This window comes from Xiphophorus couchianus, chromosome 19 (assembly GCF_001444195.1).
Source record: "Xiphophorus couchianus chromosome 19, X_couchianus-1.0, whole genome shotgun sequence".
Classification (NCBI taxonomy): domain Eukaryota; kingdom Metazoa; phylum Chordata; class Actinopteri; order Cyprinodontiformes; family Poeciliidae; genus Xiphophorus; species Xiphophorus couchianus.
Window position 1 is genome coordinate 19,232,367 of NC_040246.1, and position 26,791 is coordinate 19,259,157.

At 36.9% G+C, this 26,791-nt stretch overlaps 1 protein-coding gene and 1 long non-coding RNA gene across 9 annotated transcripts in view; one reads left to right on the forward strand and one right to left on the reverse strand.

Annotated features, from left to right (window-relative positions):
- The window catches only part of eml1 (EMAP like 1), a 67,334-nt gene that overhangs the window by 23,813 nt on the left and 16,730 nt on the right, over positions 1 to 26,791 (reverse strand). For 5 of the 8 annotated variants that reach the window (XM_027999997.1, XM_027999995.1, XM_027999996.1 and 2 more), the window contains exons 2-4: positions 4,906 to 5,088; positions 4,655 to 4,708; positions 107 to 245 (exon numbers count right to left, since the gene is read on the reverse strand). In XM_027999997.1, the coding sequence (XP_027855798.1) occupies positions 107 to 245; positions 4,655 to 4,708; positions 4,906 to 5,088 (376 nt within the window). The remainder of the gene's footprint in view (positions 1 to 106; positions 246 to 4,654; positions 4,709 to 4,905; positions 5,089 to 26,791) is intronic. The other 3 variants (XM_027999998.1, XM_028000000.1, XM_027999999.1) reach the window with 1 other exon arrangement.
- LOC114133875 (uncharacterized) lies at positions 21,406 to 23,594 on the forward strand. The gene is made up of 2 exons (XR_003593298.1): positions 21,406 to 22,506; positions 22,667 to 23,594. It is a non-coding gene; the product is annotated as an uncharacterized LOC114133875 (long non-coding RNA).

Here is a 26,791-nt window from a genome sequence, read left to right on the forward strand (position 1 = left end):
AATTTCTGACTATTCTGATTATTTTTTGTGATTTTTTATCCGTGTTTTATTCCTGGTACTCCGTCGTAGGACGGTACTTTAGGAATCCTCTGTTTTGGTTCCTTACCTCTTGTTGGCAGCCGGGACGGTGTCCTTCCTGGTCCCGGGTCCAGACGGGGAGGGCAGGGTGCTGCTGCCTTTCTTTGGCAGGACGGTCCCGTTGTTGACCGTGGGCCGCAGCGGCAGAGTGGCGATCAGCGGCCTGGCTGGAAGACAAACAACCACAAGCAGAACGGCGAGGAGCGTCAGCTGCAGCGGTGAAACGTTTATATCAGCGACGAGGGAGGAAAGTAACAAAATATAAAACACTAAACTGATCACTTTATATCCGGATTTACATGTTAGTATTATTAAGCTACTGTTTGGATGTTTTGACATTATTCTGGAGGATCTATCAAACCCACTTACTTGATTTGGACACATTATTTCCAGAAGAATTCGCCACTCTGATAAATTTCTTGTAATTATAAAAATGTTGAATTGTAAAGTTAGGGAAGACCAAAAGTGTTCACTTTCATTGGTCTTGCAACTGACGATTATTCTTAGTTGATTATTCTGATGATTAATCGATTAATCGGATAAAAAAATTGGTACATTTTGCAGATTTTTCAGCTAACAATTTCTTCTTTTCGTTTTTTTTTTTTACAATATTAGAAATACACTAAAATAAACAAAGAATTGTGGTTTTTAAATAAGAAAAATATTTTATTTCCTAAAATGTAATGACGTAGCATTCCTTTAGGAAACACTAGATTATTTATAGCAAAAGATGCTAAAAAATGTATATATTTCTAACATCAACATGTGAAAAGATTCGCTCTTTCTGCTTCATTTATTAATCAGTGGATGCTTTTTTTATATTAACCAATTAATACTTTGATTGAAAAAAGTGAACATTTTTTTGAACCAGGTGAAACTAAAATTTATGTTTAATTTTTTAAATCTTAAATACAAAATGTATATTTTTGTTAAATTTTGACTTAATTACTGCTCTGAATAGGTTATGTTTTCAGCAGAATTACCTTTTTTGAGTCAGTTAACAATTAATCAATCACTAAATTAGTTTGCAATTCTTTTAAATAATAATGAATAATTTAATAATAATAATAATTAGTCACTGTTAATGCGATTACTTGTTTTTGCCCTAATATTTATCACTAAGCCTTAAGTGTCACTCCCTCTATATCCACATCCTTTAATGTGAGGACAGATACAGATTTAAAAATTGTTTGTTCATACAAAGGGAAAATAAATGTTGTCATAACTCATTAATTAAAATAAAAAAAATTAAAAACATTTTCCTTAGAACTACAGCCTTAACATAGAGGTTTGTACTAGTCTCATGATAATTTTCTAATAAATCAGTTTTACAGATAACATGACGTCACAAACCAAATGCAAAAGTATTCACCCTCCTTTTGAAAAAGTCTACTGTATGTATTCCTATCTTTCCCCTTTATAATGACACACTAATTACTGTTGCACTGTTGTATAAAATCCCAATATGATACATTAATGGAAGTTCAAAGGGTTTGAATATTTTTGGTTTGCCTGCAGTGATAAATATTTAATAGATGCAGTTTCATCCAGCAGAGACACATGCATGCACTCTCAGTTCTATCTGCTCTATCTCTAGAGTAGTCATTATGCTGTGGTAACAAGATGAGAGTTCGCTCTTTGACTTTGTCTTTTTGTTTTTCAGCAGAGGCACAAACTGTTCAGGAATCATCGAGTGAAACTCAGAGCAACCATGAGAACTGAACTGGCGGCAGTGAGCTGATCTCTGACCTGAACTGGCGGCGGTGAGCTGATTCTGCTCCCTCTTTCAAAAACACCTGAAATCCTGAAGGATTTCAGGTGTTTCCTGAAATCCTGATGGAGAGCATCACAAGCAACACAAGCGTCACAAGCAATCCTCAGTTTCAGTGTGGGAAGAAACTGGGTAACACTTTATTTGACGGGTTGTGAATAAGACTGTCATGACACCGTCATAAACATGACATAACCTGCCATGAACATGAGTAAGTCTTCATTAATATTGATGACTGTTGTCATAAAGTGTCATTCGGTAAATCATGACACTTTTAGTACAAAGTTGACATTATTCAAAATGTCTTTATGACAACTTGACATTAAGCAAGAAATCATTATCTGACATAAATTTGTTATAAAAGTCTTACTGATTAAACTTTAAAAATGATGTAGCTTTATGTTATTAAGTCTAAAGTTTAATCAGTTTTTGGATCTATGCTTTTTTTTTTAAACCTGTCATTGTACTTTCATTTGGTTCTCAACTGCTTCTAAAAACATCCCAAATGCTTAAAAGAAAAACATTAACTATTTTTTTTGGCAATGATTTAATGTTTTTTGGTGTCTAGATTCAAATGAGCCTCCTGGTTGCCTAGCAACCTCAGCCCAGCCCGTCGCCTAGCAACCCAAGCAGAGTTCCAGCATGTCTGGTCAGCTGGTTTTACTGCTTTATGCTCTGCTTTGTTGTTGAGTTACCACCCAGAAATCACTTTCTGCATTCTTGTTGATTGTGCAGAAGAGTCCACTTCTGCTTTTCAAAGCTGTATGGTTGTATAATTGCGCATCTGTTTGCTGCCATTTTCATGTGCGAGTGCAAAGGTGGAGTTGGAGGCGCGGACAGCAGCAGCTCATTCTGAACTGAGCAGACTAAAATGTAATTATCTAAGGATGATTTTGTGTAAAAAAAATGTAATAAACATGTTTTGTGACGTCCACAAACTAATCCTAACCTGTTCAAAGAAGTATAATAGATCAGCTTTACAAACACGTGGAGAGTTTTTATTAAACAGAGATACAAAAATGACGGCATGCGGGCGAACAGACAGCAGCAGTGGCAGCATGCAAAACAATGCAACAAGTGCAGCCTGGACAGACGTAACATGTCTTGTGGAGTGGAATAAATCAAAAATCAGCAGCAGCACAGTTTAACTCACAGGTGTGAAGGTGAAACAATCAAGTCGCCATGATTTTCTAACATTTGAAGATACAGTTGAATTTAAAGAGGAGTTGGAAATCTGCCATTTTGAAGCAGTTTACAATGTGTTCAGATCTGACTCTTCAAACAGGTTTAAATCAGGAGCAGGATGCAAGATGCTAGACGTCTTCAAAAACTCAAAAATATCATTGGGTGACATAAATACAATTAGAAAGATACCATACTGGTTTAACTGCCAGGGTAGGTTACCAAACTTTGCTCTTTAAGAAAAACTCATAAGCAAGACTATACTGCAAAAACACTAAATCTAACCAAGGATTTTTTTTGTCTTCACTGCAAAAAACCCCAAACTGTTTCAAATTTACATTTAATTTAAAAATACCTACCAGAATTGCCAGAATTTTACTGTATAAATAGAGATTTTAACATATAAATACAGTATAAATATGATAAAAATGTGGTTACCTCAGCGGCCGGTACTTTACTGTAAATTAGAGACGTTTTTTTTACAATGTACTTTCTAGTATGAACATCTGAGTACCCTTGAAATAAGAAAACATTGACTTATAAGTAACTTTTCACCACGATGTAGAAGCTTGTTTTCAGTAAATAATTCCTTCATATTCATGAAAAAGTACTATAGTTCCATGTTATAACTTCTTCACTTGCAACATGGGAAAATGTCTTCTTACAAGTGAAAAAAATTCCCAGTGTTACTTATACTTTTTGATCAATATTGAATAATAATTGACTTAAAACAATTATTTTTTGCACCAATATTTTGGTGAAAAGATACTTTTAAGTTAATTCTGTCTTATTTCAAGTGTACGAAGATATTTGCACAAGAAACTAGACAATAAACACTTAAATCTACCAATTTTAGTAGTTTAAACAAGAAATATCCCTTATTATGAATAAATATGAACAGTGGAAAGGGTTTTAGCATTACCACACTCTTCCTTCGCTCCGTCTTTCATAATTCAGCCAATCAGAACCAAGGAAAATGAACGGCGCTCCTGGATTGGCTGCTTTCAGCCAATCAGAACCAAGGAAAATGAACGGCGCTCCTGGATTGGCTGCTTTGAAAGTGCCAGCTAATTGTGAATTAATTTAAGTATTTTAGATTCCCAAGCTGCATTTTCTTAGCAAAAAAAAAATATATAAAAATTTTACTTTAGGGGGTCCTAATTCTTCTTCAAGTAAAAAACTGTTTTGTTTTTCATTCTTGCTGTTTAAGAGAAATTAAATCTTTCCAGATACACATAAAAAGAATTAGACATTAAAACTTAATAGTAAGTAAATGTTACATTTACAAGTAAAATATTTTAGAAAAATTGCATTTTTCATTTTGTGTAATGTGAATAAATGATTTATTCTTATTAACTTATGCAGCTGTAAGTAAGAACAGAAACAACTTTTATTGTCCCACATAGGGGAATTTCAAGTTTAACAGCATAATTAGGTGTAAAATGTTCTTAAAGTGTTAAAAACAGTATATAAACTACAAGTTATAGTAAATCAAAGTTTTCTTTTATTAAATCTGTCTTCTAATCTGAACATTGTGCAGCATATTGAGGTGAAATGTAGCAGGCAACAACTGAAAAGTGCACAACAGGCCCGTTGAGTGCAGAAAAGCTACAGCCGGCCTACCTGACTTGCCAAAACTGCTGTCTGCTGATGGAGATTTTCTCATCTTAGTGGGCTCTATCGCACAACGCAATTAACAAAACAACACAGTCGTGGAGGAGGAGAGAGTGACAGCTGGTCAGAGGAATCAAGCAGAATCTGAAGTAAACTTTGGCAGGAAGAAGAAACGTAAAGAAAAAGCTCCACAAAACAGATAAAATCATGTAAGGAGAAACAAAGCAGAGGTAAAAGTGAAGGTTCTGGTTCTGTGTTACCTTTGGTGGGTCCTCTGCGCGACCCCATGGCCTGCTGCTCCTCCGAGTGGTTCAGCCTCCGAACCACGTCGGCCAGAGCGGACTTGAGCAGCTGGATCTCATCCTCCTGCATCTGGACCCGCTGCTCCAGGGAGGCGATGCGGTCCGTCACCTCCATGCTGCTGGCTGCCGACGCGCTGTCGTCTGAGGAGACAAGAGGTCAGATATGTCAACGTATTACAAGAAAGACACATTTAAAGGGACACCAGGCAAAATTCACATTTAGTACATTTTAATGCTTCCATTTGGATTTCTACTGCTTCTAAAAACAGCCAAAGAGCTTAAATAAACACCAAGATGGGGGTTTTTTTGGCAATAAGTTAATGTTAATAAGTTAATAAGTTAATTGTTAAAGGTGACCTATTATGCTTCCTTGAACCGGTCAGGATAGGTCCATGACATCATTCCTGGATAATGACATTTCAGTTCTGTCTAGTTTGAGATGTTTTAGGGCCTCTTGTCACGTTAAATCTAAATAAGCTGCTGTTGGCTACGGCCCGTCAAAATCAACATTTACACTTTTACGTGAACAGATGTGAAATTATACAACTGTACATCCTTGAAAAGCAATAGTGGAGCCTCCTGCACAGTTAACAAGAATGCAGCAAGTGTTTTCAGGATGGTAAGTCAACAACAAAATTCTTGTCTTTTCCAGCAGCCATTGTACAGCGCATACAGTGGAAGAACCAGCTGACCAAACATGCTGGAGTTCAGTTTGCTAGTCAAGTGTACTAAAATATTTGTACAAGAAACTAGACAAACTAGACAAAATACCCTGTAATAATGCTAGGTGACAGGCAGAGTAACTTCATATTCTGAAGTTTTTTAATTGGCTTATTTTCCAGACACCAATGCTAAAAAAAATTTAACCATTGGACTATTTTTAGAAGCAGTTAAGACTCAAATAGAAGTATAAAAACTCACTAAATGTGAATTTTGCACATTTGAAAGTCCCTATGATGTTATCTAGCAACCCAACCTGAGCTCCAGCACGTTTGGTCAGCTGGTTTTACCACTGTACAATGGCTGCTGGAAACGACAAGTGTTTTGCTGTTGACCTACCATCCAGAAACCACTTGCTGCATTCTTGTAGATTGTGCAGGAGGCTCCACTTCTCCTTTTCAAAGACGCATGGTTGCATAATTGCGTTTTTTTCATGTGCAATAGTAAATGTTAAGCTGGGGAAGCAGCAGCAGATTATTTGTATTTAAAGTAACAAGAGGCCCTAAAACAGCTCAAAAAAGGCAGACCTGAGCAGACTAAAATCTCACTATCTAATAATGATTTTAAGCAACAACAACAAAAAATTTATTAACAAGTTTTGTATCGCCCATAGACCTACCATAACCTTTTCAATAAAGCATAACAGGTCACTTTTAACAGGTAAACTTTGCCTTACTTAAGAGGAAACCAAATTGGATGCGAGGTTAATCACAGATTTGTTTCCAACGTCTTCCTGGCCTCTCATCAAGCCGAACAGATTATTATTTTGTCTCCAGCAGAAATGCAGATCGGGGCCAAGCACCGGCCACCAGGGTCCACTTCATTAATGATAACACATGCACCCCCACTTACCCGGGGTGTCCTCCATTAACACTTTGATGTCAGGGTGGATTGTTGAAATATTCATGTAAATCAATGCCGTGTTTTCCCCACAGATTGATAATAACAGCCTGATGAATTATTCATGACGGAGCAGACCCACTCAGAGTCTGAGTTCAACCCCCCGCCGCCTGACAGCATTACGGAAAAGCCTCTTGACCTCCGTAAATAACATCTTCAAATAATCAGCTGCAGCAGTTGTTGATTTCAGATGCTGGAAGTAAAGTGGCATGATGAGCTCCTGAGGGTTCATGAAAGCTTTTTAAAAGGTTACATCCCCGACCGAAACTTGATCAGATCTGAAATAAAGAAAACAAGTCTTCCCAAACGAGTATTACATTTTAAAATGTTTTGGGCAATAAGTGGGAAGACATTTAGTGCGTCCTTATTTCTCATAAAAGTCAAGTAGATTTTATTTGTATGTAGCCTCACAAAATAAGACGCCCTGTTCTTTAATAGAAATAAAAATAAGAATGCCTGTGTTATATATCGTATGTAGATGTATAATTAGATGCCAGAAAAAGTTGTGCTTCTCTTTCACACTAGACTCAGTTCAATTTGGGAACAAATTTGCAACATTTGTTACATTTTCAGCTGCTGCAGTTCACTTTCACACTGAACTGTGTTAAACAAACCAAATCTTTGAAAAACCTGTTCCCCTCCTCGCCAGCGGGGGCGCTGCACTGAAAACCACTAAACAAAATGACAAAACAAACCTCTGAAGAAAATACTGAGCTAAACTTCCTTCTTCACGAAATCTAACCAAAATGGAGAGGCGTCAGATTTTAATGGTTGTAGGAATTTTCTTTTGTTTTTAGTAAAAGGCAGCGAGCCATTTCTCCTGCTAGCGAAAGATTCCTGTGTTTGTTTTGGTTGTATTTACGCAGAATGCCCTGCATTGTAGTCCACTTCCTACTTTTGGAGTAGTCTCTGAACTAACAGAGTTCACTTCAACTGAACCGAGACCGAGGTTTGTACGGAGACCAGATTTTGCTTTTTTGGTCCGCTCAGACCAAAAAAGCAAAAGGAGTTCACAACACCTCAAACGAACCGAACTTTCTAGACAACTTTTTAGAAACACACTTAATAAACGCACAGATAGTTACAAAATTACAAGGCATTTGCTGAAGAAAGTTTGGTGGTTGTTGAGGAAAATTATTATTTAGTGTTTAAAATAGTTAATCTGACGGCAGGCGGAAAAAGGTACATTTGACACTCTTATTTTGAATCAGACAAACAGGGGTCAAAATGCAGATCACTCAAATGGGGCCTCCCGCAGAGGCCAGAGCACAGAGCCATAAAATTAACATTCTTGCAGGCAGTGGGGGAGACCTGCAGAGGCCAGCATTTGGGATGGTGTAAAATAAATGCAAAATAAAAGATTGAAACCCTAACATTTAATTTCTAAATATTAATACCATGTTTTTACTGAAGATTGTATTATTCCATTTTTAAACTACAAAATGATGAATGTATTTGAAAACTGTATTATCTGTGACAATATTAGAAGCAAATGGAAATTGTTACAATGAAATGTTTTGTTTTACTATTAGAAAATTGCTCAGGATTTATGCTAAATGGGGTTTTGTGAAGATAACCTTTCCTTGAACCAAATTACTGGATTTAAGTTTGTCCTGAGAATTTATGTAAGGAGAGATAACGGGAGAGACTCCGGATTCCACAAGTATCTGTGAAATCTTATCTTATGTTTTTCTTTACCCAAATGACCGTAGAAACCAGGAGGCCAGGATGCAGCTGTTCGCTCTTTTGTGAACCAGAGAGCAAATGGCCTTTGATCTTTGGCGTAAATTAGGAGGAGTTCTAAGTTTTTTTGAGTGTCCAAGGTAGCTTCCAGTTGGTCAACCAGAGGTACGCCTTAATTGAATATATTAAAAAGGAAAACACACCTTCAGTATAAGAGTTCGTGCACAGGAGTAATAATTCAGAAAGTTACCCCTATTTTGCTTTTTACATAAGCTTTCTCCAAAGACGCGTCTTTGTCTTTTCGTGTTCTTCCTTCTCTATTTTTTCCTGTTACAGGTAATGAGTATATCTCTGTATTTCTGCAGCTTTGTTAATTGATTCATGTGTTGCTTCATATAGAATTAAACTCTGTGATCTGTGACGTCAACGCGCAGTGTGGTGGTTCCACTTTCTAGCGGCTGCCCCGCCCGCTGAGAGGACCCGGGTTTTAAGGAAGAAGACGAGCCAAACGATTTGTCTAAAGTTTTTAATAATTATTCTTCCTTTACATGGTTCATAATCTTAATGAAACCACCCGCCTTCCTCGTCTGATTTATTTGTGTCTACTAATTAAAGGGCCAGCGTTATGTAAAATCGACATTTTGAGCTTTACATCATATTATGATATTCCCTCATCAAAAACATCTGAAATGTTGCTATGATTCTTTCATGCATGTTTAAAAAATTCTTAAATCTCCATTGGAATCAGTTGTGCAGGATGCCTGGGTGGACCTAGCCCCGCCTTCGAGGACAAAGCTCCTCCTTTTAACTGCTACTCAGAAATTTTTGAGTAAAAAACGAGGTCATTTCTGAGTTTCAAAAGTCGAAAATGTTCGACCCAGTGCCATCTTTGAGGCATCGCTCCTCCTCGGAGCTGCAGTTTTCAAACTTCCACCTCACAGAACAGCCGTCCCCAGCAAATCCTCCACACGGCTCCTTCAGACTAGCCAGCAGCAATTAGCAAACTTGGTGGAACTGTGCATCAGCTGAGCTCATTACAGGAGCTACTTCTCAGTCCAATGCTAGTAAAAACATTGTTAAGAGGTTAATAGAGGAGCCATGTTATGATGACTTCCTGAAGGCGGAGTTTCAGAAAGAGCAAGAGTTTTTAAAGAGACACAAGCCCAATTTCAAGGCATTAAAAATGTCTTTTAAGCCATATTTGATATATACAGCATTCTTTCCCAACTGAAGTTATCATGGATCCTTGATTGTGCTATAAAATGGCTGGAAAATACATAATATTGGCCCTTTAAAACTTCTATAACAAAACAACAAACCAAGCTTACAAGAGCAATGATGAATTCATTAATTTTCTTAAAAATAAAAGCATAGATGTTGCCAGAAACGACTAACTGCTTTCCTCTCACCTGCAAATATCTCACCGAGGCAATCCATGTACATGTTTATATGTGGATGTCTGGCAGGATGTGAATTTCCTCAGATAAAGCTTCTCGTGTCTGCTGAGAATCTGCTGTGAGTCTGTTCTGTACACAGACAGCGATGGTGTAGCCGCCGTACAATGACTGGGTGTCACAGCTCTGAGCTAACATCCTCCGTCTGTCACCCGGCTCCAGCCAGTCAGAGAAGTTCCTCCAGAAAAACAAAAAAAAATGCTTCCTAATAACACTGTCACATACTTTCTACCCAGAGATTCACATCACTGAGGTGTCAATCTTTATTTAGCAACACATCCATCACAGTATGGAGACTTAAACATTGTTCCGTCTGTGGGAGAGAGGATCACTGCCCAATAACAATCTCCAGTGGGGTCTTCACACCTGTCAGCCATCATCTTTAATCACTGTCCGTCTTCCTTAGCTTCCCTCCAACTTTTCCCCTGTCTGTTCTGGTTTCATTACTGGACCAATATGTGGCGGGGTCACAAATCTGAGACCGTGCTCTCTGCTCACCTTAATGGATCTGGGCATGGTGTTCCCCACTACCTCCCCATGTAAAACGATGAGATTCAGGCAGGCAGCCGCAAGCTTGACTGCATGTCCATCACTGCAGCTACAGGGGGCAACAGGAAGAGCAAATACAAAACGAAACCTGCTCATGATTGTCTCTTTTTATAATAAAGGCTTTCAGTAGATAATAATAAACACAAATAAAGTTCAGACGGCAAAAACACAAAATATTACCAAATATTTTGGTCTAGTTTCTAGTGCAAATATTCTGAAATAACACAAAACTAACTTACAAGTAACTTTTCAGCCAAAAATGAAGCTTGTTTACAGTCAATAAATCCTTAATATTGATGAAAAACTATAGTTATAAGTAAAATAATCTGCCAGTAGAACTAGTACTTTTTCATGAATATTAAGAAATTACTGACCTAAAACAAGCTCTGATATTGTTGTTTCAATCTTCCAGGCCTCTCAACTAAAAACCCACATGTTTAGAGTTGCTTTTGAAACTTAATCAATGAAACATTGATCAGCAATCTGATGTGTAATGACAGCAAAATGTAATGTTTCAATTGCTGACTGTGTATTTTAGGACTTTATATTTTTGTGTTCTATGATGTAGGTCATCTTGAACTGCCTTGTTGCTGAAATGTACTATACAAATAAAATTGTATTAGATTTTTTATTTTATTTGATATCCTGATGAAAAGGTACTTCTAAGTTAGTTTTGTTTTATTTTAAGTGTACTAAGATATTCGTACCAAAAAGTAGACCAAAAATACTTGGTGAGATTTTGCATTTTTTGCAGTGTTGAAAAGCATTAGTACTGCCTCCTGCTCAACCAACAAAAATACAGCAAATGGTTTTTGAACGGTAAGTAAACAACAAAGCAGTCGTCTTTTCCAGCAGCCATTGTACAGCGATAAAATCAGCTGACCAAACGTCCTGGAACTCAGCTTATGTTGCTATGTGACGGGCTGGGCTGGGCTGGCGTTGCTAGGTAACGAGGCAGTGCCCGTCAATTGTGACTCGACATTCCAGAAGTTTTTGAAACGGCTAATTTTCAACAAAAACCATTAACTTATAGCCAAAAAACAGCTGGGTATTTTTTTAACACTTGGGTTGTTTTTAAAAACAGTTGAGACGCAAAAGGAAATATAAAAACATGTAAACTGTTAATTTTGCGTAATAGGTCTCCTGTAAGGATGAAAAGCTATCCAAACCCACTGTCTTCTTCTTAAATCATCTGCTAACTCTGATAAAACCACAAAAGTTGAGCTACATCTCATTGAGAGTTATTTTAATTACCAGCAAGAATGGCTGAACCACTTAAGTTGATCTTTTTTAAATTAATACATTAAAACATTTTTTAAAACTGCATTTTGGGTTTACTCAAGTTATCTTTCTTTGAATTGAAAGCTCATAAGTGTGGCAACCTTCCCCACCCCCACCAAAAAACCAAAAACAGATTAAATCGTTTTTACGATTATATGCAAAACAGGAATTTAAAAAAACACATGTGAAGCTCATTCCAAGAACGCGGAGAGTCCAGCTGTATTCAACGTGTTGGATCTTCTCATGAACAGATGGTTAATGTTGAACATGCCAACAATCCACGACGAACAGGCTGGTTAATGTTCGCTTTCTTTGCTCCAGCAGAGCAGAGACGTTTCACTAAGCTTCAAAAAACCTGATGGAAAGTTCAGGAAAAATCTGTCGGATGATCTAAAAATCCACAAGTTTTGCACAAATAAAAAGATGATAAAAGTCAAAATGGCTGCAGGGAAAAGCCTGTTAAAACACTTTGACTTCTGTTTGTTTTCCAAAGCGCATGTGAAATCCCCACTTCTGGCTTATCTGCTGGACAAACCCACCGACAGCTGGTTCCTATTCCAGAATATTCATTTGTTTGTCCAGATGGTGCATTGCCACTGCAACTTCAGCTGGTGAAAATTGATCCTGCAGGACATAAATTTTTCCCAGTGAATCTCATTTGTTAAAAGAAACATCTGAACTCACTTTGCTGCTGGCTTTACTAATGGAGGTCCCGAATGTTACTCAACTGGCTTAAAGAAATAAAAAAGAGGCAACATTCTGTCACTGGTTTCTCATGATTATTGGTTTAGTAGATCATAATAATTTCACCAATCAACTCCAATCATTTTTGAGTTAAATAGCTGGATGTCATTAGTTCTGACCCAGAACAGTAAACTGAAACATTTAACCAAGAGAAATGAGAAAAGTCATACTGCTTCTCCTAAATATGAGGTGGGCTCCATCCTGGAGTTAGCAAAAAGTAATCACTTAAATTATTATTCAGAATTTACATTTCGTTTGTTTTTATACTTCCATTTGGGTCTCAACTGCGTCTAAAATAAGTCCAAGATCTTAAAAAACCCACCCAGCTGTTTTTTTGTCAATAAATTTTGGGTTTTTTGGTGTCTGGAAGATGAACTGTTTCAAAACCTCCATTTTGTTGAGTCACATTCAGCAGGCACTGCCTGTTACCTAGCAACCCCAGGCACCCCAGCCCCATCACCTAGCAACCTAAGCTGAGTTCCAGCACTTCTGGTCAGCTGGTTTTACCACTGTACAATGGCTTCTGGAAAAGACAAGTGTTTCATTGTTGACTTATCATCCAGAAACCACTTGTCACATTCTTGTTGGTTGTGCAGAAGACCATTCCATTAACCATAGGATTGCACAAAGTGAAATTATTAAAATAAATTAGCTTAATCGATTTTTCTTTAGCTTTTGGACTAGAATGAGGTGTCTTTTTTGGCTATAGATGTCTTTCACAAAACTGCAATGAAAACAGTTTAATGTGATCAACAGCAGGATCTTACTACTGGCAAAAACAACAAAGAAGACGACAGGAAGTGGTAGAAAAATTATGGATTGTTTTATTTTTTATTTTCCCCAAAACGCCGCATACGTAGCCGCTCCCAAGTATAAGCGGCTTGTTGCTCCAACGCCTGAATAAGATGCTAATGACTCCTCTGATGGCTAACAGATGGTTAGCGCTAGCACCATGGATTAATTATGAATGAAATCTCATGTAACTGTTTACATCCATTGCTGACATGTTTTTTTTTACGACTTACCGCGTGAACAAACGTGTAATTTTATTTTAATTTCTTACTTAATGGAAACACCGTAATTGCGAAATTGCTTTTTTTCCAACATGACCAGAATACAAGATTTGTGTGGATTAGCAGTGGAAATGCAGCTAATGATGCATCCCACGAGTCGGTTGCGGTCAGCAGCAGGTGATCTGCTGATGTCGTCGTAGCAAATTAACAGGTCAGTTGAGGGAAACAGGTGCCTGATTACAATGAGCCGCTAAAGGCTCTTTGGAAATTCTCACATACGAGACCTGTAGGGGGATTAAAGGGCAGAAAACAAGCAGCACAGAGGGAGGGGAATGCAAAAAAAGAAAGCAAAGCAGACTGGGTGGCTTCATATGGCGACACAGCATCACTGAAAGCACTGAAAACTTTGCATGTACAAAGGTCAGCAAAGAGTCAAGGAGGAGATGATAACAGGCGAAACAATCCCCACGAGGGGTTAAAGCGCCGTCTTCCTCTCAGTCACATCCTTCCTGAAGTCAAACTCAGGTCAGACGGCGGCTTCATCCTCTCACCCTGACAGGAATGGCGATCTCAAAAAATAAGATGTAAAGCTGTTCCAGCAAAATGCATTATCAAGGAGGAGAAGATAAAACATCAAGGGTTTGTGTCTTTAAGAAAAACTAGAGATAGTTTCCTAATTATGGATGTTTATTTTATATTCATATATATAAATAATGATTTCAGATGTGAAGTGTATTCATTTCTTAAAGGTGACCTAGTATTCTTCCTTGAACATGGGATATGCAAAATATGTTGGTTACATTTTTTGCACAAAATCATTCTTAGATAATGAGATTTTAGTCAGAATGATTCTTTTTAGAGCCCCCTGTCGCTTTAAATCCAAATAATCTGCTGCTGGCCACGCTCCCTAACTCAACGGTTACACTCTGACGTGTAAATATATACAACCGTATGAACAGCAATGGAAAAATTTATGGGAACATCCTTGATAAGAATCAGAAATTAAATGAAGCAGGATTTTTCAGCTTGATATTGATCTCAAATGCTAATTATTTAGCCATAGCTAAATAATTAAATCCAACTTAAAACATATTGAAAGAAGTCAAGATCAGAAGATCTGCTACATGTCTGTGATGAGGTTTAAAATTGAAAGATGAGCGTTTAAACATTTTCAGAACTGTAATGTTTAAGCAGACTCCACAGATAAATGATTAAAAAGATGAGAAACAGAGCGCAGACCAGCCACAAAGCCAGAAATAATTGGCAAAAAAAGAAGAAAAAGTAGACAAAGACGTGGCTTCCATTAACCCAGGAACACGTCAGATATAAACCGTTATCCCAACACGCTGTTTAACGAAACACACGCTGTCCTGCCAAAGAGGAAGTGCAGAGGGATTACGGAGGATATGTGGAGCAGATCTTACTGAATGTCAGCGATCCCTAAAGTCAAAGCTTAGCTTCATAGATCTGTTTTCTCTCTGTCTGTGAAAATGCTTTTTTAACTATCTGCTCGCAATTATACCCTCAGAAAACGTCCCAAACGGTTTAAACAAGCGTGAAGAGGCTACCTGGTGAAATTTATTACATTAGTGTGACATTTAAAAAAGTCGATACGTATCAAAATATCAAAGGAGTTATGTTTACTTGAGTAAAAAAATACTTTTACTGTGCTGTACTTTTTACTCTTACTTGAATAAATTTTCTGGATTTTCTACCCACTGAATGAGAAACATATTTTACCAAAAACTCACCAGACACAGACACACACTTGCAGTTTTTGCTACTTGTATGAATTATTGTCTTTTTTGTCCTTAAAATATGAACATTTCCACTTAACTTTATATTTTGGTCCATCTGATGATGTAATTTTTAAATATTAAATGCCTCATAATTTGATCAGCTGCTACCTTTTACTTTTACTTGAGTAAAAATATATTGAAGTAGTCTGAAGTACTCTTACTTTAGTGAAATTTTTGCATACTCTCCCCACCTATGCAGATGCAATTTTGAATCTATAACATAAAGAACCATTTTACAGAAAAAAAGGGCATCCAAGAAACGAAGGTGAAAGTGGAGAGTGACTATTCATACAGGGAAAAGATAAAAACAGAGAACCAGTAAAAAGGTTAAAAGCTTCTCTAGCTGCTTACCAAAATCAAAGTGAGAAAAAAATCCCAGTTTATACCTTATGTAGCTGCTCTGCCAGGCAGCAGTTGTTAGCATTGTTGCTAAGGTCCTGGGCTGGAATCCTGGCCACAGTCCAAAACATGCTAAGCTAACTGCTCTCTCTAAATTGCACTTAGGAGTGAGAGCGTGTGTGAGAAAAAGTGTGTGTTTGTCCAGTTTGTCTCTGTGTGATGGACAGGCAGATTATTAAGGGTGTATACTCTCATCGAATGATAGCTGGATCCTGGCAGTCCACCCTCTACCCAGCAGAGATGGGTGGATGGATATTCCAGAAGCTGGAAATGTTAACATGAGTTTGAGGTGGATTCCTACCAGCCCCGTTTAGTATATTTTAAACAAACTCTAGTTCATGAATTAATCAAATCTGATTCAGCCCAGAAAAACCAAACTCTGGTCCGCCTACAAACCTCGGTCTCGGTTCAAGTGAACTCTGGTGCTGCTTGAATGCATATGTGAACACCAGGTGGTCTAAAAGCAGGAAGTGGACTACAGAGCAGGGCATTATGGGTAAAAACAACCAAACAAACTAGTGGGAGAAATTGCTTGTCGGGATTTATAAGCAACAAAAAAGAAATCCTACCACAGCTAAAATCTGGCGCGAGTCTATATTTGTTCAGATTTTGTGTAGAAAGAAGTTGTGCTCATTGTCTTCTTTGGAGGTTTTCATGTTTCCTTCAGTGGTTCTTGGTGCAGCGCCCCCACAGGCGAGGAGGGAAACAGGTTTTTCATTTAGTTTGGATTGTTTGACCAAGTGCAGTGTGAAACAGAACCGCACCAGCTGAAAATGTAACAAATGTTGCAATTTTGGTCTCCAATAAAACCAAAAAAGCAGGAAGCAAACAACAGTGCAAGAAATTCTGCACAAAATGCGTGAATCTAAAACTAGCAGGAAAAATGGCTCATGGTCTTTTATAAAAGACAAAAGAGAAATGCTACCACCACTAAAATCTGACGCCACTCCATTTTCTTTTACATTTTATGTAGAAGATGGTTGTCCTCCTGTCTTCTTCAGAGGTTTTCATGTAATTTCCTTCAGAAGTTCTTGGTGCAGCGCCACCACAGGCGAGGAGGGGAACAGGTTTGACACAGTGCAATGTGAAAGCAAACCACAGCAGCTGAAAATGTAACGAATGTTGCAATTTTGCTCCCCAATCGAAACGGACTATCGGGTATAAAAACACTTGAACTCCTCTAAGTTAGTCCTTTTCCCTCCAATGAAAATAAACCTCAGTTTTCTGAGTGACATAGCAGATCTGCAAAAACAACAATAACTCTCATTTTCACATAAACTGCCACCATCTGAATCAACAGCGGCGTGACAAACAGCTGGAACCAGAAATCCTCTTCATTAGTGAGACTTTCAGGACCCAAACGGACCACAGATGTACCGAGTCATGGCTGGCAGCAGCTCCAGGCTCTGACACAAGCCTCGCTCTCAGTCTCAACCTTTCCTCACATAAAACAGGCCTTTGTCCTCAGCAACAAACAGCCAGGAAGGAACAGGAGGTCCATCCAGAGCGAGAGGGCGCGTGGATATGCTGATGTTCCATCCTGAAACACTGCCATCACAGAAAACATGATTTCCATTCATTAAAAATAGAAACAGTGAACAGCAACACTACCGGATACAGTTACTCTGCAGTGGATATTCATTTAATTTGGTCTTTACAGTAGCAATCCTCAGTGAACTCCGTATTCTCTATTATTCTGCTACCCATTTAAATATCCAGGCTGTTTGTCTTGCATCATATTAGGGCTGCAACAAACGATTATTTTAGTAATCAATTAATCGATTATTCTGATGATTAATTGGATTTTAAAAAATGACATATTCACCAGATTTTTCATTTAGCCACTTAAGCCTTTTTTTAAATACAATATTAGAACTAGATTAAAAGACAAAAACAAACTAAGGGTGCACCAATCAGAATCTTCAAAAAATAAAATCAGGATTTAGATATAAAATATAAATATGCTTAAAATGATTGAACTCATAATCCAGTTTTAAATCTCTGCTTTGTCTGGTTTTGCTGCAAACTTTTTAGTTGAAACTGAATTTAAAAAAAAAACAAGAAAATAAATTATATTCAGCAACAAAAAAATGTTGTGTCAGTTTAAACCAAACCAAAAAAAAAAAAGAAAAAATAATTGCAAATATCTTTCTTCCTCTCATGTCTGCACCTGTGGTCTGACGAATCAATTTTTGATGGGATTTCTAATGGGGTTTTCCGCTCCGGCTGGGTGCATGCAGAAGGGGGATGCACACTTCAATCACAGAAAGCCGGTTTTCCCCGCACTTCCCCCATTAAAAGCAAATGTAGGGCATCAATTAGGCTGCAGCGTAATCTGTGCAGGCTGCACAGCAGGCACCAAGAGGTAAATTATATTTGTTAACATCGCAACCAGACACGGTTTGAAAATGAGACACTCGGCTAACAAATTAATCCTGAGCTGATTGTAAAAAGTTTGGTGATTGATTTACATCTGTTCAGAGCTTTGGAAAAACAGATTGCTTCTGTTTTTGCTTTGTGGCAACAACACCAAGAAGTTTAGATCGTCAAAATAATAACCTGAGTAAATACATGTTGCAGTTTTCAAATGCTAATATCCAAACTGCTGCTTTGTTAAATCTGAGTGAACTGAAAGAATTGATCAGCAACAACACAAAGTTTTAATTTTCCAAAAACTTTAAAATGAAGAAATCATTTGCTGTTTGACAACATGTAGCGATCTAAGAAATAAATCATTTCCTCATCAAAATAAATGTGATAAGAGAATGAAAGCCTCTTTCTGTGTTTGCATTAAACACAAAATTGTGCACAAAGAAATAATAAAAAAATAAATTTGCTTAATGTAAACACGGCAATTTCAAAAAACCTCACATTTTTTGATAAAACGTTTTGGCGTTGTAGAATGAGGTGGAGTTTTTGGCTGCATCAAAATAGATGTATTTTGCAAAACTGAAAAGGAAATATCACACAAATCATGTGATCAACAACCGGATGTTACTGCTGGCGAAAACCACAAATAAGACGACAGGAAGTGGCAAGAGGATGACGGCTGTGCCTGTATTTTATGAACATATTGCATGAACAAACCTATTTTGTGTTTGCAATATCAACAGTTTACGGTCCTTCAAACTCCGCTGGTTTGCAAAATGGCGACAGCAAAAGTTGTGATAAAACACAAGACAGTTTTTTATTCAATAATAATTGAATACATTTTTTGAAAATGGCAACTTCTGTTGAGTATTCATTACCCAACATACGTACACATAATCACAACACGATGCTTTGACATTTATTAATTCTGCACCTGTATGCAAAACTAAAACTAAACAATATTTAAATAGTAATAACTAGCAAACACACTCTAACCGAATTAGACAAAAAATCGCAATGAAATATAACTAAATTATATCGAAAAACCCAAAATTATTATAACTCCGGTTTGCTGCTTCTAAAAGCAAACGCTATAAAAAAAAAGAAACACCCAATAATTTTTTGGCAATAAGTTACTGTTTTCTGGTTTAACTGTTTATAATTTCTTCCCTCTCATCTCTTTGATGATGCAGCAGCTAAAAATAATGGCATCTCCTCCAGCGGGTTGTGCTGACTCGTTTGATTTATCACCAGCGGCCTCCCCCCCAGGTAACATCCACGCTCTGCTGAGCGCGCTCAAAACGGAGCGGCGCCACTTTCCGATCTGTTTCTGCTCTGCTGAGGTATTTTTAAACATCTGTGACAAACTGTCCAAGGCTCTGTGACGCCTGTGTGTCTCATCTCCTGACCTTGTGATGTTAGGTAAACACACACACACACACACCCCACACGATGATCCTCAAAATGCAGACGCACATTTATGCAAATTCTCCAGCACAGATAAGGCGCATAACTTTCTTAGTGTTCAGCTCCAGAAGCTCTTCTTTTATACACTGTAAAAGAAAGAAATCCTCTAAATTATGGTAAAACCAGAATTTTACCATATAAATATAGTAAGATCTGTTTTGCAGTGTATATAAGTAGAGTTTCTGGAGCCAAGCAAATTAAATTATGTCATAAAAGAGAAAATAAAACCTGCTAATCAAAGTATATTAAGGGAAAAAAACACATGACCCGAGTACAGAACCCTGAGGAACCCCATGGAGGATTAGAAGTTAAACAATTGGATATTAAACCATTAATTAAAGATAACATGAAATAAATAAATACTTCAATAAATTATTTACTAGACAATATATGCAATATATTTAGTATAGGAGAATTGTCAACTCTGGAAAAAATTAAGAGACCACTTAAAATCATCAGCTTCTCTGATTTTACTCTGTATAGGTTTATGTTTGAGTAAAATTAACAATATTCTTTTATTCTATAAACTACTGACAGCATGTCTCTGAAATTTCAAGCAAAATGTAATATTTATTCACATATATATATATATATATATATATATATATATATATAGCCCAGGAATTGGAACTGTGCTGCTTTACATGCCTGATTGTTTCAGTAGGTCACAAGATGAGGCTGCCTGAATGTGTGTCAGTGCAGATAAAGAGGAGAGAGGAAGAGTGTGCAGGAAGAATGTGTTCTTGTCAACTTTTAATGTGCAGAGAAAATCTATTTTTAATTTATTTAAGACAACCAAACCAAACACGATTACAGCTGCGTGGCAGAAGAGACAGAAATGCTTTGAGAAGCACTACAAAGTATTTTTTACAAGTAACAGTTTCTTCAAATGAATGTTTGATACTGGCCTGCTTTTAACGGGACACAATGAGAGTATTTTAATGCATTTTGACAAAAATAAAATATTTCAGCAGAAGCTGACAGCAGACCCTTTTATATTAGCACATTTTCATGGTTCTTTTATATTATTTTTGCAGATTTTAAGCTAAGCATTGCATTAAAGAGATTTGTGCGCTTCAACCTGAGCAATAGCTGCTTCTAATATTGCAGTTACATCAGTATCTGTCAAGCATTTTATGTGGAGTTACTTTTAATTTTGCATTTAAAATACTTGTAACAGTCATACCTGTAAGAAACATTCAGTTATTAGTCAGTCTAATTTGCTTTACTGGTATTTGTCTCTTATAGATGTGACTGCAATGTGTCAATAAAATAAATATTAAATAAAATAATTGATTAATTAATTTAGTATACAAAAACTTGCAGAAATGTACAATTAGGTGTTTTAAAATGAAAATTGTTGAAGAGTAAAATGTTTTTGAAGGGCTAAAAGGAACTAAATTAAATAAATTAATCATTAAATGTACAATGAAATAAATAAATGTTTAAAAAATTTATTTACTAGACAATTTATTAAAGGTATTATGAAATAATTAAAATGCAAACTTATAATAGCTGATAATTAAATGTGCATTTAATCATTTCATGGTTACGGTTCTTGCACATTTAATAAATTGGCATATTTAATTAATGATTTAATGATGTATTTATTTATTTAGTTTTGTCCCTTTTAACTCTCCTCAGTGGGATTCCTCAAGGCTCTTAACTCGCGTCATTGTTTTTTCTTCCCTTCATATTTTTTGATACTAAATTAATTTGATACATAATTTAATTTAATTCTGTTCATTTATTTAAAGGTACTTTACAAAACAGATCGAACTAATACAAATATATGGTCATGATTACTATTTCTATGTTGATAATATTGAGCTATATGGGTTTTTTAAACTACACGTTAGTAGTTTGATAATCAAAAGTAATTCTTCTCATTCATGTCCTTAATTATGCTTTTTTTAATCTCTTAATGCTACTATTTGTTTCTTCAGCATCTTATCTTTGTGACTATTTTTGAGAAAAAATATTCATTCATTGAAAACGGAAACACTTATTTGCATAAATTAAAATGCATAAACTCTAAACACGCCAGGAAAAGATCTGATCAGGATCTTATGAAATAGGTGCGTATCGCTGCACATATTTAATGAGCACAAGCTGCCGGTCTGTGTATCATTTCACTATAAATGGTTCACTATTTAGCGGCACTGAAGTAAAAGTGCTGAGCAAACCTTATCAGGGGGAAAGTGAGAGAAAACGGAGGGAGATAAGGCGCTGGATGGTTGGGGGCAGGGCGGCTCAAATCGCCCAGCTCAATATCTGACTGGCTGCAGATTAAAAATGAAAAAGAAAAACAGAAGAGCGCTCTGAAATCCACCGTGAGAGAGTCAGATGTGAGGATAAAGGGGCAAACTGCTTGAGAAAAAGCAGCAGAATAAAGCCGAGCAGGATTTAAACATGGAAGAGACGCAGCTGGATCCGAAAAGAACGAGGTGCGCCGTCTCACTGACTGATACTGGAAATCAATGTGAGCCTTTAAACGAATCAGTAGGAGCAGATAAGTTATCCTGTTCAGGTCGATATTTATTAGACCGATCCACTGAAACATGTAGATACAGATTAGTGGTGTTTTACATCATTTCCTAATGTTTTGAAGCAGTCTTTTTTTAGAGTCCACTAGTGTAAACAGGTTTACATGGACAACATGTAAACAACAGCCATCGCCATTTACAATAACTCTTTAAAGAATTTTAATTAATATGAGCTACAACATTTAATTTCAATTTGGGATCAATAGAGTATTTTTGAATTTGACTGATTTAAACAGGAGAAAGGTCAAAAGCAGAAGAGGAGAGATAGATTAAGATAAAAAAATGCTCTAACAAAGAGCTTGATAATAAATAAATAGCAAAATACATAAATCAATCTCAATAGATAAAACATCGGATAAAATATTCAACATATGGAATATCTACTGAGCTCTGATCCTGAAATCTGGAATCAACTCACTCTCTCACTCTTTGGTTGCCTAGCAACAACCCACTGGGCAGCAGTTCAAGCACCCCCTAACTTCGGTTACCTAGCAACGAATTCCGCTGAGCAACTGACACAGTAGCAGTTTAAAGTTCCACCACTTTTCCTCATAACTGCTTACAAATTTTTAAAAAACAACGACAACGAAGAGGGAAAACTGGATGAAAGAGGAAAGGTCAGACCCCTAGTCTGGTAGAATGTCACATATTTAAATCCAAAAAACTAATCAAAGATTATCGATGTCGACTGATATGAAACGCTGATATCGTGATAAGTTTTTCTGTCATGTTGTCCAGCGCTACTGTAACACTAAAGACTACAATTTCCCTTTAAAACAACTCATCCTTGGCAGGTAATCTGAGCGGGGCTTTGATCCTAATTCTTCCCCACGTGCCGTCATCAGTCAGAGTTCAGACAAAGACTTCTCTAAATGCAGATCCACGGAGAAGAAGAGGCTAGATGAAGTCCTGTCACCTCTGATGTGCTTCAAAAATACCTCCAACAAGCATCAAAGCAGCTTCAGTCTTTATTAAACTCCCACCGCACCCTTCACATCTGCTCAGTCCAGCTGTACTTTCACTAATTAATCCCTACCTTCTTCATTCATGATCTCATGTCGCAGCTTTTTATCCATGATTCCTTAATCCTGACGTGTGTTTGAACATGGAGCAGAAAGATTTGGTAAAAACAAAAAGAAATCATTCTTAAAGGTGGCAGGTTAGGTCTGTGGTATGTTCATTACATTTTTTGCACTAAATTATTCTGAGATAATGAGATTTTATTCTGCTCAGCTCTGATCATTTTGAGCTGTTTTAGGGTGCCTTGTCACTTTAAATCCTAATAAGCTGCTGCTGCTGGCCACGCCCCCCCAACTCAATGTTTGCATCGCACATGAAAATGGCTGCAAACAGGTTCGTAATTATACAACCCTACATCTTTGAAAAGCAGAAGTGGAGCCTCCTACACAACCAACAAGAATGTAGCAAAAGGTTTCTGGATGGTAAGTCAACTAAAAAACGTTTGTTTTTTCCAGCAACCATTGTATAGCACATACAGCTAAGCCTGTCACAACAACAAATTTTGCTGGACAATAAATCGTCCCAGAAGTTATTGTGATAAACAATAATATTGTTGTTTTCAGACCATGTTCAAGTAATATAATGGTAGTAATGCAAGAACACCTATTCAAAGATCAATAAATTTACAATTCTAATGAGCATTTAACACTGAGACTGGAAGACATTTTAAGTATCCAAAATAAATAAACAAAACAACAGAAACAACAAATAAAATGAATTATTGCCCTTCAAAAAAAAGTCTTAGTTGATTCCAAGTTACCAGATAAAAGACTTTTGTCATCCAACTTTTGGTAGAAAGAGAGAAAGAAAGGAGTAAAACAATAAATCATGCTAATGGAAAAGATTGAGCTCGCTTTACTTTATCATGAGTTTATTTCTTATTCCAACAGACCCACATAGGGCTGTAAAACTAGCTGACCAAACATGGTGGAGCTCTGCTTGGGTTGCTAGGTGACGTCCGGAATTCCCCTTGGGTTGCTAGGTAACGGTGCCAGTGGCTCGTGACTTAACCTTTGAGAAGTTTTGAAACAGTTCATTTTCCACACACTAAAAAACATCGTCGAAAGAAAAAGCGACTGGGAGTTTTGTTTTTAATAGCTTTGGCTCTTGTTAGAAGTAGACCCTCAAATGTAAGAACAAAAATGTGCAAAATATGAGTTTTCCATAATAGGTTGTGTTGTTTAATAGATCCCCTGTAAACAACACAAACACATCCGCTGCTACTAAGCATGTTATCTGATGAATTTGAAGCAGAGGTTTTGTATGTTTATGCTCAGAATTATTTACACTTCTGTCAGACTTAGATTTGAAATTATTTTCTTTCAAGAAAAAATGCGAATTTTGGGAACAAAAATCCAGCTGGTTAATGATTTTCCGTAGGTTTTTGGTAGTAAAAATAAAATGCAGTTGGTATATCTGAAAAATCCTCCATAAAAAAGGTCAAATTGAAAATTAATTTTGATTAAAGCCATTTAAAAATCCACTGAATGAGAATTTACTGTGATTGGGGCTGATTGCTCTCTTCTGGTTTGACTACAGGGTTTATATTTTTACTCTAATCTGTGTTCCCCATAACAGGGACAATGTAAACTCAGCTATTTTTGGAAATAGCTGGCCGTAGTGAGCTGTCACACAAAACAGGAAACAACCGTCAAATTATTCAATGGGAGCTAAAAGCGGTCACTTTCTTCCCCTTAAAATGAACCAATACACATCAAATCATCTGTGAAAGCAATTGCAAATAAACTCCATCATCATTAGCAGCTACAAACCCTAAACTAACACAATTACATTTCTGCTCTTCTCCAGAAGCAGCTTGTTCTAAATCTGATTTCCCAGACAAAGGGCCTATTTAAAGGGTTTATTTCCTCCATCAGTTGCAGTCAGACACATTACATGTAACTACATGTAATTATACAACCCTACCTCAGACACATCGGGTGTGTCTGAGGCTGTAAGGGGGCTAATTTTCATTTATTCTGACCGCCAGAGGACAAAGCGTGCATCCTGCTCATGTTTTCTGTAGTTTAGCTGACCTGCTCTCAGAACATTAGTCTGGTTGAATGCTCGACACTCACGAGGCACGAGAGGGGCAGCGAAAGAGGGGAGTGAATGACATCATTCGCCTCTGCTCTGAGTGGATTTGGACAGCTGGAGCGGAGAACGATGATGTCAGTTTGGCCTTCAGGATAAACACAGTAGATGTGTGCGCCCCTGGTAAGGCAGTCTGTTGGAGCAAAACACAAGTTCCTCTGTGAAGATGAGTGTTTTCATTTGGGAGCAGGAATGTAGAGGCAGGGCCGGCCCAAGACTTTTTGGGGCCCTAAGCAGATTTTAATTTGGGGCCCCCTTTAACAACATGTCAACACCAGATGCTTTGTTATTACTAGGCAACTCGATGTGGGAAAAATACCTACTATTATTGGCATCATTTGTAATTAGCTTACAGTGGCTATTGATTTTAACCTCACAGGAGTAACGAACTAAAACATTATTTGGATTTGGATGTACGTATTCAAGTATCCGGTATTATCAGAGTTGGGTAGTAACTATTTACATTTACTCTATTACATGTACTTGAGGAACTTTTTTTTTGAAAGAAATTTACTTTTCAGACTATTTTTACTTTTACTAGAGTAATATTTCTGGATTTTCTACCCACTGAATGAAAAACAAACTTGTTTTAACCAAAATTTCCCAGACACACACCTGCAGTTTTTGTTAAAGTTTCATAAGTTTTTTACTTAAAGTAACAAATTTGGAAACATTTTCTTTTACTTGATTTTGTTATTTTGTGTTATTTGTATAAATTATTGTTGTTTTGATTCTTAAAATACCAACATTTCCTCTCAACTACATAGTTTGGTCTATCTGATGATGTTATTTTAAATATTAAAGATTGATAATTTGATCAATTACTAGACTTTTTACTTTTACTTGAGTAAAAATATGTTGAAGCAGTGCTACTTTTGTTATTTTTCTTTGGCATCTTGTCTTTGGACATCAATGAAACAAAAATAAATGTACAAAACTGTGAGGGGCATATAAGTTTATTACAGTGCTGCAGATGCTAATTATTAGCAATGAATGGGAATTTCTATAGACATTAGCATCAAGCTAGTAGTCTTAGCACTAACCTTTTGCTTTCCTTTGTTTTGTGGTTGTGCTGACGTGAATGTTATTTAGCTTTAATGTCATGTAGAAGCAAGAAAAATATTTTAATTTTTAGAGTGAATTGTTATTTCTTGCTACAAATATTATTAGTAATTGAAAATCATTTGTATTGTTAACTGATTGCTCTCTGATAAGACAGAAAGGAAGTTTCGAAGTGTGAAATCACACTGAGATAAATGCAGCAAGACAAAGCTTTTCTACTACTTCAGCAACATGGCGTGCCAACCAGAGAACCTCCAGCTGCTGCATTTTTATTTCTAAGAGTTTGAAGTGACACTCGTATCCTCAGGAAATCTGGTGAAGCCTCCATAACGTGGAGCACGCTGCCACACCTGTTTTTCAGGTCAGTCAAACTAACGCACACCTCTGCTGTCACTGTCGCTTCACTCATCACAAGGAAAGAAAACAGATCCACTTGATTTTTACAGTTTGCTCTGAAAGGATTTAAAGTTTGAATAAATCCAAATGGATTGAATATTTGTCTATCTCTGTGCAGCTTCTTCCTTTGTGTCCAAAATGGTTTTAACCAGCTTCACTTCATCAGTTATTCATGGGAACACTGAGGCCTGAAGTGGACCTATGAAGAAGTCACCTCTCTGTAATCCCTCATCCTTCGTTTTCGTTAGAGAGGCGCTGCTTTCCCCTTCCTCCTCATCAGCTGCAAAAGTGCTTACACAGCTCAGAAAACGCCATTGATTTTTTCATTAACAGTAAACGACAGCCGA